Source organism: Leiobunum rupestre, chromosome 8, assembly GCF_980474605.1.
Source record: "Leiobunum rupestre chromosome 8, qqLeiRupe1.1.hap1, whole genome shotgun sequence".
Lineage (NCBI taxonomy): Eukaryota > Metazoa > Arthropoda > Arachnida > Opiliones > Sclerosomatidae > Leiobunum > Leiobunum rupestre.
The window spans coordinates 35,973,445-35,990,441 of NC_143391.1; the positions used below are offsets into that span (position 1 = coordinate 35,973,445).

The 16,997-nt window shown below is 36.2% G+C and overlaps 3 protein-coding genes and 1 long non-coding RNA gene across 4 annotated transcripts; 1 reads left to right on the top strand and 3 right to left on the bottom strand.

Annotated features, from left to right (window-relative positions):
- Positions 1-1,651: 1,651 nt before the first annotated feature.
- On the bottom strand, positions 1,652-2,236 carry LOC149933290 (uncharacterized). The gene has a single exon (XM_090157258.1). The coding sequence runs from the start codon at positions 2,234-2,236 to the stop codon at positions 1,652-1,654; it is 585 nt and encodes a 194-aa protein (XP_090013384.1).
- Positions 2,237-2,497: 261 nt separating this feature from the next.
- Positions 2,498-3,427, bottom strand: LOC149933291 (uncharacterized). Its single transcript, XM_090156003.1, has 2 exons — positions 3,292-3,427; positions 2,498-3,204 (listed from the first exon to the last, which is right to left on the bottom strand). Exons 1-2 carry the CDS (start codon positions 3,389-3,391, stop codon positions 2,645-2,647), a joined length of 660 nt encoding a protein of 219 aa, XP_090012129.1. The 5' UTR covers positions 3,392-3,427; the 3' UTR covers positions 2,498-2,644.
- Positions 3,428-9,024: 5,597 nt separating this feature from the next.
- On the bottom strand, positions 9,025-9,956 carry LOC149933292 (uncharacterized). Its single transcript, XM_090156911.1, has 3 exons — positions 9,644-9,956; positions 9,433-9,553; positions 9,025-9,257 (listed from the first exon to the last, which is right to left on the bottom strand). The coding sequence occupies exons 1-3, from the start codon at positions 9,814-9,816 to the stop codon at positions 9,249-9,251; spliced, it is 303 nt and encodes a 100-aa protein (XP_090013037.1). The 5' UTR covers positions 9,817-9,956; the 3' UTR covers positions 9,025-9,248.
- A 4,017-nt stretch (positions 9,957-13,973) lies between these two features.
- Positions 13,974-14,657, top strand: LOC149933293 (uncharacterized). Its single transcript, XR_016473104.1, has 3 exons — positions 13,974-14,063; positions 14,127-14,276; positions 14,356-14,657. It is a non-coding gene; the product is annotated as an uncharacterized LOC149933293 (long non-coding RNA).
- Positions 14,658-16,997: the final 2,340 nt, after the last annotated feature.

Genomic DNA, 16,997 nt, shown 5'->3' on the forward strand with positions numbered 1-16,997 from the left:
AAAATATTTACCAGACCTGTACTCTGAAAAAAACGTGACTTTGCCATTTAATGAACTTTTGATTGCCTGTGAAAATATAAACATTTCTCTCACAGATCAGCAAATTAGTAGAGCCGAAAGGGAAACAAAGCTACAATCAAAAAGCAAACTTTGGCAGCGACTACGCGCAGGAAGGATTACCGCATCCAATTTTAAAAGGGCATGTAATTCCAATCCGTCCATGCCTTCCTTATCATTGTTAAAAGTTATTTGCTACCCAGCCAATCACACTTTTTCAACGGAAGCTACTAAATGGGGCCTGGAGAACGAAGACAGAGCTAGAAAAGTATATTCTCAATTAACAAAAGATAACCATGTAAATTTTGTGGTAGAAGCCTCGGGCCTTGTTCTTACACAAGAGTTCCCTTATTTAGGAGCGTCTCCTGATGGGAGCATTTCATGCGATTGTTGCGGTAAGGGAGTCCTTGAAATCAAGGCTCCCTTCAGCATGAAAAATATGTCATTTAAAGACAAGTCTTCTAATTCATGCCTAGAAAAATTAAATGAGGGATATAAACTGAAAAAGAACCATCCGTACTATTATCAGGTACAAACACAAATATTTACTACAGCTGCGCTCTACGCTGATTTTTGCGTGTGGACAACAGTGGACTGCCACATTGAGAGGATTAAGCCAGATGTAGAATTTTGGGAATTTAACATTCCAAAGGCTGAACATTTTTTCAAATGTGCTATATTACCTGAGCTGCTAGGAAAATTTTTCTCAAGAGAGAACTGTCCTGTGGAAAACATTCAGGACACATCAAGCAACACTGAATGTCAAGGTCAAGTAAAAGTGCCTGATCAGATAATCCCAGTCATCGGACAAACAAAAATAACAAGTCCTTCCAAAACATGTTTAACCACTTGCCAAGGAAATATTGCTAGTCCAGCAAATAGGCACCTAATAAATAGTTAAGGGAAGCTTACAAGCACCTCTAAGTCATGCTCAACAATTCAAGTTAACCCCAGTTCCACCCCAACTTGCCTTGTAACTTCCCAAAAGAATAGCCAAGGACATATTCCTAGTCAAGCAACTAGTCTCATTTTCAGTCCAACAAATAATACTTCAAAAGAATCTAGTCATCATGCTATTCAGTTGAGCATGTTCAGCCCTTCAAAAAATGGTAAAAAGCCTTCAAGTAAACTAAATTATCAAAGTACAAGTTATTGTGATAAATCTCTCGTTAATGATAAAAAGTCAAACATTCTAAGTCCACGCAAACTTTGTTTCGGTCAAAACCAAGACAGTGATAGTGATGAAAAATGGTGCTACTGCAACAAAAAAGATGATGGTTCTGAAATGATAGCCTGTGATGGGGAGAACTGTAAACTACAATGGTTTCACACCACGTGCTTGGAAATAAAAGTTCCACCGAAGAAAAAGAAATGGTATTGTCCAGATTGTGTTAAAACTCGCCAATCCCAAAAAAAAAGGAAACTGAAATAAACTAGTTAAAATGTACCAGATTTTAATCTCCTAAGTACCTGATTTTATAAAAAAAAAAATAGCCAAATTGGTTTAAAAATAAATTTTACAACTTAGTCATTTAAAGCTTTTTATTCTTAAACAATCACAAGACTGATAACGTTCAATTACTTCAAAATTAAATTATTCCAATGGAACAACTGACGGGCAAAGGTTTATAAGGGCACATGCTACTAAAGCGATTTTGTCGATACTAGCTTGATCCTCCTCTGGGGCACCATGTAATAGTTCAACTGGGATTTTGTTATGCAGAATAGAAAATTTTTGACGTAAATGACCAATAACTCTTTCTACGTGTATACGTACATTCGCAATTTTTCGTGTTTCTTCTATAGCTTTTGGGTCTAATTGTTTCTTATTTTTGGTGAAGGCTGGGAGTTTTACTGTAGCAAAATAAAGCCCAACAGAATCCTGAATGTTAAACCCTCTATCGGCTAAAACTACATCCCCAGGTATTAGTTTCTCTAAAAATCCACAATTTTCAGTCAAGTGTTTATCACTGACTCTGCCACCCCATCCTTTGGATAAGAAACTGATAGTGCCTTGAGGTGTGATGCCAATAAGAAACTTCACAGTATTGTGATGCTTATAATTTGACCACGTTTCGGCTTGTCCGATTACACTAGATGGTTTTTCCGTATATATTTCGAAACAATCAATTACTACCGCAACTTTCGTGTCAAAATGTTCTCTAAAAGACATTGGCATTGTCGCTTGCAAAATGTGCCTTTCTGGCCAGTGAATATATCTCGCTAGTCTTGTTGCCAAAGCATCCAAGGTATTATAGAACACCCTTCCCACCGTTCTCTCAGATACGTCAAAACGATAAGCCAAGTCTCTATTCGTGAGAGCAAGCCTTAACTTTAATAGGGTTAAAACACATTGTTGAAAACACGATAGTTTTGAGTTATGAAATAGATATGGTTTTGCTTCGTCAACAACTTCCATTAAAAATTCATAAGTCTCAAGACCTGTAAAAAATTTTACTTTGTCGTTGTTTCCAACAAAGTAATTCTCGGAAAAGGTTTTCATTTCCAACTGGTGACGTAACCGCTCTAGTTCAGAAATTTTGTCTTGAATCTCATTGGTGTAACTCAAAAGAAGTGTTTGTCTCTCTTATAACGTTGCCCTTAATTCATTCATTTGGGCTTCAGCTTTTCCTAAAGCTATCATAGCTTCTTCTAAATGAAATGAATCGCACAACTTGGCAAATGTTTGTGTGCTCCCATCTTCAACTAGTTTATCAGTTTGTGTCGTTACATTAATAGAAAAAATATATTCCGTTTGAACGTAAACACTTTTAGTTTCCGGATATTTTTTTCTTATTTGACTAGCATCGATAACCTTCTTGTTCAAATCCGTTTGAATGGAGACACTCTTAGATTCTAGGGATTTTTGTAGTTGACTATCGTCACTGACTTCGTTCAAACCAAGACTGACATCAATTGATTTGTTAAAAACAAATTCAGTATCTTCAATGGTGGTACTGTTTAGGATGGCAGATATGTCAGCCGAGACGTTATTTGATGATTCCCCAGCAATCGTATTAAACATTTCCACATCTGTAGCAAAAGACTCCTTGTTAATTAAATCCGATGATTCCTCATTAACTGAGGACATGGTTGATGAAAGGATAGTTGAATGCTGTTTCCCATCAAACGAAGGTACTTTGCTATCTAAAATAAAGTTCATAAGTTACGTAAATATTTCTACAGAATATTAACAGAACCTCAATCCCAATTTTAATATAATTTCAAACTTACTGGTTTTGGATTTTGATCTGTTATTTTTCCTTTTGTAACGGTTAACCCTAGACAAAAGCTTTGCCTCCTCTTTTGAATTTATACTTTCATCCAAACTCATGTGTTTACTTGGAATCCAGGATGGATTAGAATCATCAAAGAGAGCAACTGGAGCTCCTGGAAATAAGCTTTTATAACTTTCGAAACTCACTTATTTCAGAAAAAAACTAAAGAAAAACAAATACCTGAGTAAAAATGAGTGGAGCATACCCGGTGATGATTTCGGGCTAGTTCAGGGCTAAGCCTTAGTTGTCTAAACCACTGTTTATTTCTAGCTTGCGATAAAGTTCTAGTTTTTTCGCAATGATTAACTATTGGTCTTGGTATTCTATGGAATTTTATTTTCTCCCCACTTTCATTTAAATTACCGGTTAAGCTTCTGCATCCCTTCACACAACATCTTTGAGCCATTATAATTACATGAATTAGGAAAATATGACCATCATGGCGGTCGTTTTTTATACTTCACGTAGATGCCGTGGATGGCGCTAAATTAGTATTGCAGAATTTGCTGACGTAGCGCTGCCAAGTCCCTATTTAATCAATGATAGTAATAACCAAGGTAATAATGCAGAATCGCAAACGGAGATTTTGGGTTCAATTGTATCTCAAAAAAGGGGGATGAAATTAATTGTTTTACAACTAATACACTTAAATGTGCTAAACGTAAATGTGAGCCAAATGAAACTGCTAAGGAGACAAATTGTGATGAAGATTTTACACTGTTGAAGAAATCAAAAGTGGATAACTGCACCCCGATTAAATTACTAACTTCAGTTGATAATGTCCCATGTAGCCTGTCGTGTAAAATATTTTATATTGAAACTTTTCTCAATCACCGCTGGGACTTTTCGAATTATAGTTAAAAAATGTTTCTTTAAATTTTAATCACCCCATTCATCCAAAACAAAAACGTTTTTATCAATTATCTACCTAAGCCTTGCCAAACATGTGAATTTTAACAAATAGCAGACACACCAAATCCAGCCCAAAGACTATATAATCAGGTGGATAAGGAACTGAAGAAGAACTATAATATATCAGCCGATTTACGCAGGTACATGCGAGTAAAGCGCCATTTGTAATGCTCCGCCAAAGGGGGTAGGCACAAACTAGGGGCATGCTTGGGGGATCCTCATTTTTGATGGAACAGGGCTACCGGGTCCTCCCAGACTTTCTGTTTTATATCCACTTTTGGTTTTAGGCAATCGAGTTGGGAATCGAGCACGAAATTTGTTTCATCGAGTATTCGAGTCGAGTAATAATAATAATAATCAGGTAGGCTAATTACCCAATTAACTACCTTAGGCCTAAGTCATCAAGCGGTATTAATTCAGGTAGCTGGGTTACAATGCGTAGAAGGGTGGTGGCAATCCCTTTAGAACACGCGAGCCAACAGCTCCCTACACTAACTTTACCGTTAAAATCAACAAGTTTTTTGGAAGGTGAAACTGAAGACCTCGGTGGAAAACCCCTTTAACCAGTGGGGAGAAATCTTGCAAACTCAACGCAGAAGGAGTTTTTCCGAAGTTTCTTTCAGTGCCACAAGCTGGGATCGAACCCGGCTCCTCTTGCTACGAAGCGAAAGTGCTAACCACCCGCCACCCCACTTGATTAAGAGCATAGAGAAAGAAGGAAGGGGAGAGATGGTGAAGGGGAATTTCTATGTATTTCCCCTTTTCACGAAGTGGCTCTTCGCGTCATATGGCTACCATGGTTACCGACTGAATCTTGTACAATAACGCGCATCGTTGTGCGCAACTACGTCACAGTCAAGAGAGAGCTTTCTCTGTTCGGTTGCGTTTTTGGCAAAGGCTTACCAAAGTTCGGTAGAATCGGTAAAAAATTTAAAATAGAACTAAAAATAAGTTATACTTTTAGGACTAGTTTCTAATTTAAGTGCAATAAAAATGGGGGCGACTAAGATCTGTCCCACAAGTATTGTGAAAGGTGCAAATTTTTACCCATTTCCCAAGAAAAAGACCAAATTAGATAAATGTAAAAAATGGCATAGAGCTTGTAACCCTTCAGGTTCATTTTCCCCCGCATACTTACATATTTTAATTTTTTCTGTGTGTTATTTACTTTTGTTATTACATTTTTCCCCGCACTCTGACTACCGATTCTCAAAACCCCCGAGTCAGACCAATCTGGTCTTTAACATATTGTTTAGTATTAATTTAATATTCTTGACCCCTCGTAACGTACCATATACCAAACGTCGTATAATTTTAAGATCTAATACATAAAAATTACCCCCGCGAGTTAGAAATAATTGAAATTAACTTAAACTTAAGAACTTAAATAATTTATGACTGGTACATAGGAATCCCGTATAATTTACATAGCTCATAGGAACTGGTCTAACCTACCCTTAAATATAAAAATTAAATTAATCAATTAAACCGTTCTCTTAAAGTAAATTATAAACTAAATCCCTGCCTTCAGCAATACTAAAAATAATCCCTCGCTAATTAAAGTGTTTTTCTCTCGGTCACAAGACCATGGTACAATACATTCAGCGAACTTTCCCAGCCCAGATTTTCCCTAAAACTTTCCGAACTAAACCAGTAAAGCTCCCTCAGCTCACAGCGATCCCATGAAATCATTTCAAGTCCACAGGCTTCATATTAACTACCAGGTTGCGATAACCCAACAAAAGCGCTCGTTTTCCAAGGCCGTCGCCACAGGGTCGAGAGGGCGCCCGGACGTTTCCGCTTGGAGACAGAAAATCAGGAACCTTGAGACTCTCTGGCATTCCCCCCCCCCCCCCCGCAATTGCAGGCGACCCTTTCGTAAATCGGACAACGTCACCACCGCATGACATGACTAGACACGAGTCTTAAATACACCAATGACCTAAGTAAAATGGGAGGTCACCAGTGGCTTTTTGTTTCAACTCCGCCCCCCAATAACCCGAACAAAACCAAGTGACAGAGCCCCAAAAAGACAGAATATTGGATTCACAACAAGACGGAAGAAGTTGATTTCGCTCGACAGACCAGATGAACTTCCGGAGCCCAAGTCCGGAATGACCGTCCGCTAAATCCATGCGTGGTCTCGACCGTCAGACCCCTCTATACCACCAAAGTTAATTCCGATGAAACTAAATCTTCGGACATTCAACCAGAGCCGTTTCATGAGTCCCCTCGAACGAGTTAACTCGCCGATGATCACCGATCCTAAGATGGTTCCGAGAACAAGTATCCAACAACAAGAGATCCGATCCCTCTACGCCGCTTGTAAGAAGTTCGTCGTCGTCATCCGGACATCCGTACCGTAATCCGGCTCGTTAGTTACCGTAATCCGGGCATCCGCGCCGTAATCGAGACGAACGGACAGTTTGGAACTGTCATCGCGTAGCAAGAAGTTCCCCGTCGAACCCCTTCAAGAAAACGCGTGCGCGTGTGTCTTGCGTAATCCGGAACCCCGTAACCCGGAATCCCGTGAATCGAAGAGCAGCCACGAAGAAAATCAAGTGTTAAGTACTAAATTTCGTTTCCCCCCCCTTGTAGAATACCCATGGTCAAGTCTGAAATAACTGTTTAAACGTAGAGAGAAAATTTCTAAGAAAGGTGCTACCCCTCGCTATTGTCCGAAGACAGGTTAAAATAGACCCCCCGAGTTCGAGAGCTCATATCCACTTTGTATCGTTGTACTGTTAAGAATAGATTGTGCCGTTCGTGTTTTTTCCCTCGCCTTAGTATATTTTGTAAAGTTTTTTTTTGAGTTTTTAGAATTAATTGTAGTCAGCCATAATTGTAGTGTTTCATTTTAATTGTAATTATCAGAGTTTAGTGTATATTGTTTATTTTATTTCCCCCCGCTGATCCTATTGAGAACCATAAGAGAAACTTGTAATTAACCAGAGTGTTTAAATTTTATATCTATTGTGCATGTTATCCCCGCTTAAAAGTTAAAATAATAAATAGTAATAGTGATGGCCTAGCTATCCTACTAATCAAAAGAACCATAATATCTGTTTTCCCCCCAAATTTTATTACTTTGTGTAGTGTTTATCTTTGAGTGTTAAATAAAGATTTTGCGATTGATTGACGACAAAGGGTTTCCATTCTGAATTCGAATCTCCCCCTCTTTTTTATTTTTTTTTCTTTCCCCTGTATGTAACCCCCTCTCTCAGATTTAATTCACTCCACGATAAGGCCACGACTCTCATTTTGTCGCCATCTTCCCCCCGCCTTGGTGAATTAATATCTTGGAGCAAGGGTTAGGAATATTTACGTCCATCAATTGTATGACGAATTCCTTAAAAAAGCTTACAAGCTATTGTTAGAGTTAATTTAACTCACGTGGATCAGCATCATTATGTTTGTAATGGTATAAATTGAATCCCTTGACGCTATTTTTAAGAATAGCACCTTTTTTTGTTTTTGTTTATTTTTTAGGTGTATTATTTGTCAAGGATTACAGTAATGAAAAAAGTTTTAACCACAATTTAGTATTTACTTGCCATCAATTTTTACCTCGTAAAATACGATATATTTCGAGATTTTTGTACGTGTTGGATGAGGTAGGACTGATGACGAATTAGATTTAACTTAAAAATTCCCTTTCTTGACTAGTGTTGCTATTTTTATAGCAGCACTTTTTGTAGTAAACCCTTTTAATTTAAAACTCACTACCTATAGGCACGTGGCAGAACCACAGTTGTCGCTTTCACTTTGGGAAAGTTTCAAATTCCCACATATTTCGACGTCACGCAGTCTCATGCGCAACGGCGATGCGCGTTAGTGTACGAGCTTCTCCCTACCGTCGAGTTAACGTCGCCCCCTTTCTAAATATCTCTCCCCTTCCTTCTTTCTCTATGTTAAGAGGAAGGTTTCTCTTAGGGCCCGTTCCAGAGACGTTTTCAAAAGTCTCGTTTAAAAACAAGACTCGCGATTTAATGAAACCGATTGAACGAGACCTAGACTAGAGTTATAAAAACGCGTTCCAGAGACATTTTAATGAGACTTCGTAAACTCCCGCTCTCGTTATTTCGCCTTTTTTTTTAATAAGCTCCGCCCCCGTCCGGAGCCAATAAAAACGCCGGAAAATATCGGCGGTTAGCGGGTCACTTCAATCGCTCAGTTAAGCCTTAGCGTTGTCTGTGATTTCTTTCTTGTAAACAGTGGCAATTTTCAAGTTTCGAATACGTAATCTCGGCTATTTATCAGTTATTTCATTATATTTATTAAATTTTATTTATAAATTTACAATTTTTGGTGGTTATTTACATTTGTTTTTATATAATATTTGCATTTATTTATTTATTTAACAATGGGGTTAGCAAAGAAGCAGAGCTAAGGGCGAAGTTTAACTCAGGTTGAATGAGAGGCAAAAGGAAGCAATTGTTGCTGGGCTTTAAGCTAGAATGGGTTTGGTCAGAAGAGTTATGGGAGTAGTGAAAGCCTACAAAAACATAGTAAAAGCGTGGAAAGAGATGGCAAAAGAAGTGTCAGCCGTTGGTAAGGGGACAAAAAGAACTCGCCTACAAATTAGAACAAAATGGTCTTTCTTAAAAATCATCGTAAAGACACTGGCCCAAGTTATCATAATGATCAGAAAATCAACTGGAGATTAGCTGACACCACTTGAGAATAGAGTGGTGAAACTAATTGGCGAAACTATGATTCGTGGTATAGCAGCTAGGTGTTGAAAATCGCATTGGTAGTACAGCAATGAAGAAACAAGTACATTAAACTCTACTTTATTTACTTTAAATATAAAATTTGAATTGTTAAATATACATTACAATTTGAAACAATATAAATAAAGCCCCGTACCTTCTACAAGCGCTAGCAGTTTCACATACCACCAGCGAGAACGAGTGTTTTTTTTTATTGGTACGCCAAGTACGGGGCGTTTTCACATTACTCCTATGAGTACTCCTCCGAGCGAGGTCGGTAATGCTCCCCTTAATTTGGCTGCAAAGAGACGTGGTAAAATATTTCTATTAAGTAGAGGATATCATTATTTAATTGAAAATTAATTAGGATTTCAATATTGATGACAAAACAACGGCAACAAAGATTGACAATGCAAGATATTGTCAATAAAATGGGTATATTTAGAAACGCTCAGTTTAGATGTATTACTTACTAGCAGATATAGCTCAGTTACATTTTTTAAATAGACGCAAGGGCTGAAAACCCACTTCCAAATCCGCCTAAGCCAATGGTAAAGGAAATGTATTGTTAACGTTGCTCTTTTCCTACATTCTCTGAAAAATAGATTGACATTAATTAATATATAAGTAATAATTTGGTATACCTGTTAAAGGTGACAAAAGAAGCTATAAAAAACATCATACCTGTGCCCTCCGAACCTATTGCTGCTAGCAAAAATAAATAGACATAAACAGAAAGTTTCGCATTTGCGGTATTCTGTACCTTTGGTTTCCATGAAATCTAAGGTGCAAACCCCCAATGCTTCCCACCCTTTGAGTGCCACCATGGACTGTATTATAGCTATAATACAGTCCATGGTGCCACCCAATCAGATCGCCTGTAAAGCATTGGAAAATTTTGGTCGGAAATTTGTAAAAGTAGTGTTTCGCGATGCTAAACACCCTGGCGGGATTTCCTATAAGCTCTTTCGATCGTCCGCTTAATTTTCAGTTCTAAATGGCTCGGAAAAAAACCCCAGCATTAATGCCAGAAAACTCTAAAAACCAGGCAAGTCAATGTAATTTATACATAAAAGAGTTGCATACGACTGGAGTTCGAACTGAACTCGTTGAAATTGAAAACAATGAAGATATTTAAAAAAAAAAGCAAAGCGTTAGAAGACGTAGATAAGGTAGACCTAGGCTTAGTAACTGAATATCCAAAATCTGTGGAAGAGAAAGAAACGAACACTGAAATATTCGGATTTATAATTCCTTTAAGTAAATGGGATGAAATAAATACGTTTACGTCTTCAGCATAATTCTTAATAATAACATCCATAACTCTCCGAGAATTTTCCATCATTATAACACAAAACTAAAACATTAAGTTTTGATTTCGGTACACACGTGCGCGCGGAGACTACGAACTTAGCTGCTAGCTATTTCGCGGAGAGCGACGTTTTTAAAACCAGTTTTCGCATGTACCTCGTGCAATGCCCTAAATTTGTAACGGTCCGCGAAGGGGGTTGGCACCGCCGAAAGGGGTTAAAGTAGTTTGCCTCCAATGCGAGACTTTCTGTTTATGTCTATTTATTTTTGCTGCTAGCAGTGCTGAAACATTAGACCACGTTGCTCTGTCTGTAGTAAATAATCAAGAACGATTGAATGGGTTTTAGGAAATTATTCTAAACGAAATGCGCAATTTTCTCTCTCCCTTTCCAGTCATTTGTACAATACCAATAAAATTCTGGTTACCATACTCAACTCTTTTGTTCGGGCTGAAAAGGAAATTGAAAATTTTATTTCAGTGACCTCGCCTTATGAACGAATAATTAATAACCCTGTAACATAATTACATTTACCAGCAGTATGTCTACTACTTTTAAATTAATTTAATGAATATTACTTATAACCTTTTCTCTAGCTTTCAGATGTAACACTTCCCACGACAATGAAACTTATTTCTTTATTGTTGTCAGCTGACCCATCGTCCAACGGAGCTGTCTCCATCTTCAAGCAGGTTTTTTCACTTAATATCAGTTTGGCGGTAGATTTGAATTTCATTTGGATATTTTTCAAAGGTGCTTATCACCTTCCGGTGATTTTTTACCCATAAAAGTAGTTAGGGGCTCAATAAACATTTCATTCAGTATATTAGGCAGTTTTGAATTTTTTATCATTGGGTATCAGGTCAAAAGGGAGATGTGTTCCCCATTCTCTTTAAATGATAGCTACAATAATAAATAAATACTTCTATTTTAAGAATTGAAATAATTTTTATTTATATAATGTGTACAAAAATAATTTGACTGATGTTGTGAATGATTCGACAAACACTCAACTTGACAGTTTTGAATCGATAACAATTTTCCGTCTTTCCAAAACAAATACAGCAGATGATTATGATGATCTACAATAAGATTATTTTATAATACAATTGCTCCCAGAGTCACATTTTAAATATATCAAAACGAAAAGATCTTTCTTTCTTCTTTTCGTTTTGATATTGAATAAAAATAATGATAAACGAATTCTTACCTGCGTAGCAAATTCTAATCTATGGGGTGTCTTCAATTCGGGCCTTGGCCATTCCCATTTGTAGCTCAATAAACGCGGTTTCACGTAAATGTTTGATTGGTAGTGCCAAAAATCCTTTTTTTATATTCAATTCATAGTATTGGGTCACTCGCGATACATTATTTTCAGCGGGACATCTGTTTCGATATTGTTTACACCTTGTTTTATCATGTTAGCTCGAAGAAACTCCGCCGCCATTTTTTCACTATTTTCGCCTCCGAACGCGTAAACGAGAGCTCCGGAGCTCTCGTCTAGCTCTCGTTGAAAAACAAAACTTTTTGTCTCGTTCAAATGTCTCTGGAACGCGTTTTTGAAAAACTTTCGTTAATTAACAAGACACGCCCCCTTTTTCGTTAGTTAACGAGAATTTTTCGTCTCTGGAACGGGCCCTTATTCGAGTCAAATAATTCAGAAAAAATCGAGTGTACTTGATAAGGAGCTGGTTTTATTGGAGTAGTTAGGAAATTAAATTTAAAATTAGTATAAACTAGCTTTCAATGCTGAAAAATATTCCTTTAAGGGGGAAGTCAGCAATAGCTCTGGAAATAAGACGTTCTTACGACACGCCCTAATTCCACAATAATTAAGATATTAAACCTCGGTTTTTTGCATATTTTTTGTAACCTTAACTAGTCAATGATTCAAGATTTATATTCGAATTTGCTATTTAATATTTTATTTTAAATATTTTACAAAATACAGTTTTGGAAACTGGTGGCCTTGAAAAAATCTTAACTAGTGGCCCGCTTTTTGGCTAAAGTGTAGAATAGCTGCCCCTACCCGATTTTATTTATTTTTATTTTTTTGGATAGAGGGAAAGATGGGAATTATTTTAATGTTAAAATATTTTGGCGGAAATGCATATTTACCAAGTTATGATTTTTCAAAATTTTCACTTTTATAGTACGTTTTCCATAGGACGATTCGTTAAATTTAATGAATTTTTAGATAACGTAGAACACCCGACGAGTCAAAGGTCATTTCGTGTTTGGACGATACTAAGTGCGTTTGGCTTGGTACTGTCCTCTAGGTCGCGTTATAGACGGCCCAGCTTGATTAGAAAGTAGTGTTGTAAGTCGGAAAATTTTCCGCGGAAAATTTCTCTCACGGAAAATTTTCCGTATTTTTCCGAAAAGTATTAAAAACGTTTTCATTCCATGATTTGTCTAATATATTGTTTGCAAATTTAAATAAAGCGGCATTTTCACCTCATTTTTTCTAATCTAAAAGTAAAACTAAACCTATAGACTAGTTTAAACTGGTTGAAATGTAACACTATTAATGTTTTGTAGTATGTTTACTGATATTAGTCATTTTAAATCGATAAAAAGTTTAAAACATTAAAAACCCTTGAAAAGTAATTTATGTTTAAATTTTTTATTTTTCCGATTTGCGGAAAATTTTCCGCAATTCGGAAAATTTTCTGGAAATTTTTCCGCATTTTATTTTTCCGGAAAATTAACAACCCTATTAGCAAGTATGGGGTTCGGGAGGCGCCGCGTGCCCCCCGCGCTCGAGCGAAGCGAGTGCGCGGCACCGTTAGGTGCCAATAAGTGGAACGCTTGCTTACTTATGGTAAAAACGGAAAATTTTGCATTGAAATACGGGAAAAAGTTAGTACTGTTTTGCATTTTTTCATTTTTTTTTCGTCATCAGGCCTACTTTATCGAAAACGTATTAAAATCCATTGCATTTCAAGAATCGTCCTATGGAAAACGTACTATTCGCCACCGAAAACTACAGCTGCACCACCTAGTCACACTGCCTATAACTATATTTGGGTGATACGGGTAATGGCGTTATGCGAAAATGCGCGTTTTATAACATCAATTAAAATATTTTACTAACGATTTTAGCATATTTTTTAAAGCGTGTTCGAATGTTTTGTATTAACAAAGGTGTATATACGACATTTATTTATTAATTTTGAACTGTCAATAGGTATTGAATTCGTAAATATAAGTATAAATATTCGAGTTTAAAAACACCATGAGTAGGCCTTGGAGAATTCATACACGGGATCAGTTTGAAAGTTTTAAAGGTATGTAGGAAATTTATTATTATCTTCACCACGGCCAACTTTGATCACGCGCTTTTCGCGCTACTACGGCCAACACATTCGTCGATATTCCGCGAGCAAGGATTTTCCCCATATAAACTGTACTATAATGTGTAGGAGTTCAGCGCCACGCTCGGTGGTTATATTGTCCCCAATGTAAAAACTATACTAAAAATAATAATCCGCTAGGGGCGCTGACGTCATACACATCTTTTGCTTATAGGTTAACACAGGAACGTCAACGAATGAGATGGCCACTGTAGCGCGAGAGATCAAAGTTGGCCGTGTCTTCACATTAGAACAAGCCCAGATTGTTCTAATTTCATAATTTTATTTGGTATATGAAGCATTTTTTAAGTATATTGGAGAGTAGTCTACTCTTGATCCATAGAATAAGGTGTGCGGATGCTTAAAACAAAAGTTAAAATTTGAAGTTGGTGATGGAAAACACAGCATTGAAAGTGTCCATTGTTCATGCAATAGTGGGTAAATATATTTTTTATTAAAACAAAAATTCTTTAATGTAACCTGTTTTACTTATTATTCTAGAAATTCAGGCTTTTGCAAACATGCAGTAAATTGCTGGTCTATTTTATATATAAAGATACTGAGAGCTATCCCAACTTTCTGACTTTAGAAGTGGGGTAAAATGAAGGAAAAGAACTAACTGTGCCTTCGGTATTGTACGGTAATAAAATGGTTAGAGTTGCGAGGGTTAAATTTGGCTGGCTCAAAAAGGTTTATGTACTCTTATTTGGTCTCAAAAATGTATTTCTAGCTTTTAGTCGGGATGAAATATTTGTGGAGAGTCCATTTGTAGCAAAGATAATATCAATTGAAGAGGCAGTGGCACAAAATAACTAAGTTGGAAAGGAAGGAATCTACTGGCTAACGACTGTAGAGGCTACTATGGAAAAATTCAGCTAGGCCTTTTCATTTTTTTGTCTATTCTCTCAAGGGCTATTTTTAATTGATATTAAGAGAGACTGACAATATTTGAAGAAAAACGTTGTCCAAATATATAATTTTTATTTTAGATTTTAGTTAAAGAAAAGTTATAATTAAATTTACACTTCTAGTCAAGGAAAGTTATATTTTTAATATGTTAAATTAGTTCCTATTTTAAATTTTGGCCAATTAGTATTTGTAGATAAATGAACTGAACTATTTATGTTATGAATTTTCTACTCCAAGCCATGTTAACTAAAAAGGCAAAAACAAATGTATTATAGAATTAATTCAAAGTTAAAAGCAATTAAATTCATTGAAGAAACTACTTAATTAGAAATTACAATAGAAGTGAATAAAATGTTAAGATATGCAAATAAGTATTAAAAATAAAAACCATTTGAATTTACAGTATTATTTTTAATCATATTGGGATCTGCGGCAATAGCTCGAAATGTTATTAATCAACTCGAAAACTCATACCGAACCATCAGGGTGGAAAAGATAGGAAAATTGGGGTCCAATACAAAATAGAAAAATATGCCCTTTTAACGCATAATTTTGTGGGCCTCAATGTAATATTTTCCAGCGATAATGACAATCGAACGGCTTGACCTAAAATTACTTTAATTCATTAGCATTTCCTTATTTTGCAGTATATAATAAAACAGATCACCTTTAAAACGATTCACAAAACGTAGGGTCCTCTCTTTTTATTTAGTTACATTGGATTTGTAATAAGTCTACATGGTAAATTATTGCTTGGAATGGCACTGCATTTCATGCGTCTCTTGAATTCTCTTCATCTAAATGACAGTTATTATGATATATATTTAATAATATTAACTTTAAAATCAGTAATAACAAGTAAAATTTGTGTCTCACCATTTCTTTCTAAAAAGTCTTTATCTTTAAAATGGGCGCTGCAAATCTGTGCCCAGTAACTAGGCATCTTCCCTGATTTTATATTAGTTAACCACACATTAAAAAGATTTTTGCATTTCGGAAAATTGGGAAACGATAACTCCAACGTTCTTTTCTCACCATTTACTCGAATTGTAATATTTTTAAAGGCAGTATTACTACAAAAAGGCAATTTATGCCACCTCTGCGCCTACAATCCGCCATATTAATCGTTTGTTTTGATCAACAAAGTACGCAGACAAACCAAGCTGCAGGGGTAGCGACTGTGGCGCCGCCTATACCCGTTTCGCTAGCGAATAAAAGCAAAATTTTGAAAAATCATAACTTCGTAAATATGAATTTCCGCCAAAACATTTTTACACTAAAATAATCCCCACCTTGCCCTCTATCCAAAAAAATAAATAAAAAAAAACGGTGGGGGCAGCTATAGTAAAATTTTGCCCTTTTTATTATATTAAATACACTGTATACTACGTTAAAATATCTAATATATAAGTTTCTATAAAACGCCGGGCAATCTTCGTACGCTACTAGAGTTACATTTACTCTGGATGATAAAATACGCGAAAAAGTAGATTAGTCCATAATTAAAAGGGATAATATATCTAAATCGTAAACAAATTTGAAGAAATTAAAAAACTTACTAATAACTCGTACCGATAGGTCTTCGAGCGAATCTCGGATCAAATTGATCTTCGAGTAATAAACTACATAAAAACTAAATAAAATAGCTAGAAATTCCAACGGTAGACCGGTTTTGTTCTATTTGGAACTCATCAGTACCGTGCGGGAAATCTGGCTGGCGACTGTTATATCGAAAAGAGAAACTAAGCATAAACATTAAAAATTTCAAAACGCGTTGCATAGCAACGGAAAGCCGAAAAGGGTGGAGTGTGGTGGAGAATAGTATATACGATAAGTTAAGTTACAAGAGACCACCTATGGACTGTGAGAAGGATGATAAAATATGCGAAAAAGTAGATTAGTCCATAATTAAAAGGGATAATATATCTAAATCCTAAACAAATTTGAAGAAATTAAAAAACTTACTAATAACTCGTAACGATAGGTCTTCGAGCGAATCTCGGATCAAATTGATCTTCGAGTAATAAACTACATAAAAACTAAATAAAATAGCCAGAAATTCCAACGGTAGACCGGTTTTGTTCTATTTGGAACTCATCAGTACCGTGCGGGAAATCTGGCTGGCGACTGTTATATCGAAAAGAGAAACTAAGCATAAACATTAAAAATTTCAAAACGCGTTGCATAGCAACGGAAAGCCGAAAAGGGGGGAGTGTGGTGGAGAATAGTATATACGATAAGTTAAGTTAGAAGAGACCACCTATGGACTGTGAGAAGGACGATAAAATACGCGAAAAGGTAGATTAGTCCATAATTAAAAGGGATAATATATCTAAATCCTAAACAAACTTGAAGAAATTAAAAAACTTACTAATAACTCGTACCGATAGGTCTTCGAGCGAATCCCGGATCAAATAGATCTCCGAGTAATAAACTACATAAAAACTAAATAAAATAGCCAGA

Excerpts from the sequence above, each read along its gene's own strand:
- LOC149933292 (XM_090156911.1), bottom strand. The coding sequence starts at position 9,816 with ATGGACTGTATTATAGCTATAATACAGTCCATGGTGGCACTCAAAGGG. Across the intron at positions 9,554-9,643 it reads AATAGGTTCGGAGGGCACAG|AGAATGTAGGAAAAGAGCAA; the intron begins GTATGATGTTTT and ends TCTATTTTTCAG.
- LOC149933290 (XM_090157258.1), bottom strand. The coding sequence starts at position 2,236 with ATGCCAATGTCTTTTAGAGAACATTTTGACACGAAAGTTGCGGTAGTA.
- LOC149933291 (XM_090156003.1), bottom strand. The coding sequence starts at position 3,391 with ATGAGTTTGGATGAAAGTATAAATTCAAAAGAGGAGGCAAAGCTTTTG. Across the intron at positions 3,205-3,291 it reads CAGATCAAAATCCAAAACCA|ATAGCAAAGTACCTTCGTTT; the intron begins GTAAGTTTGAAA and ends ACTTTATTTTAG.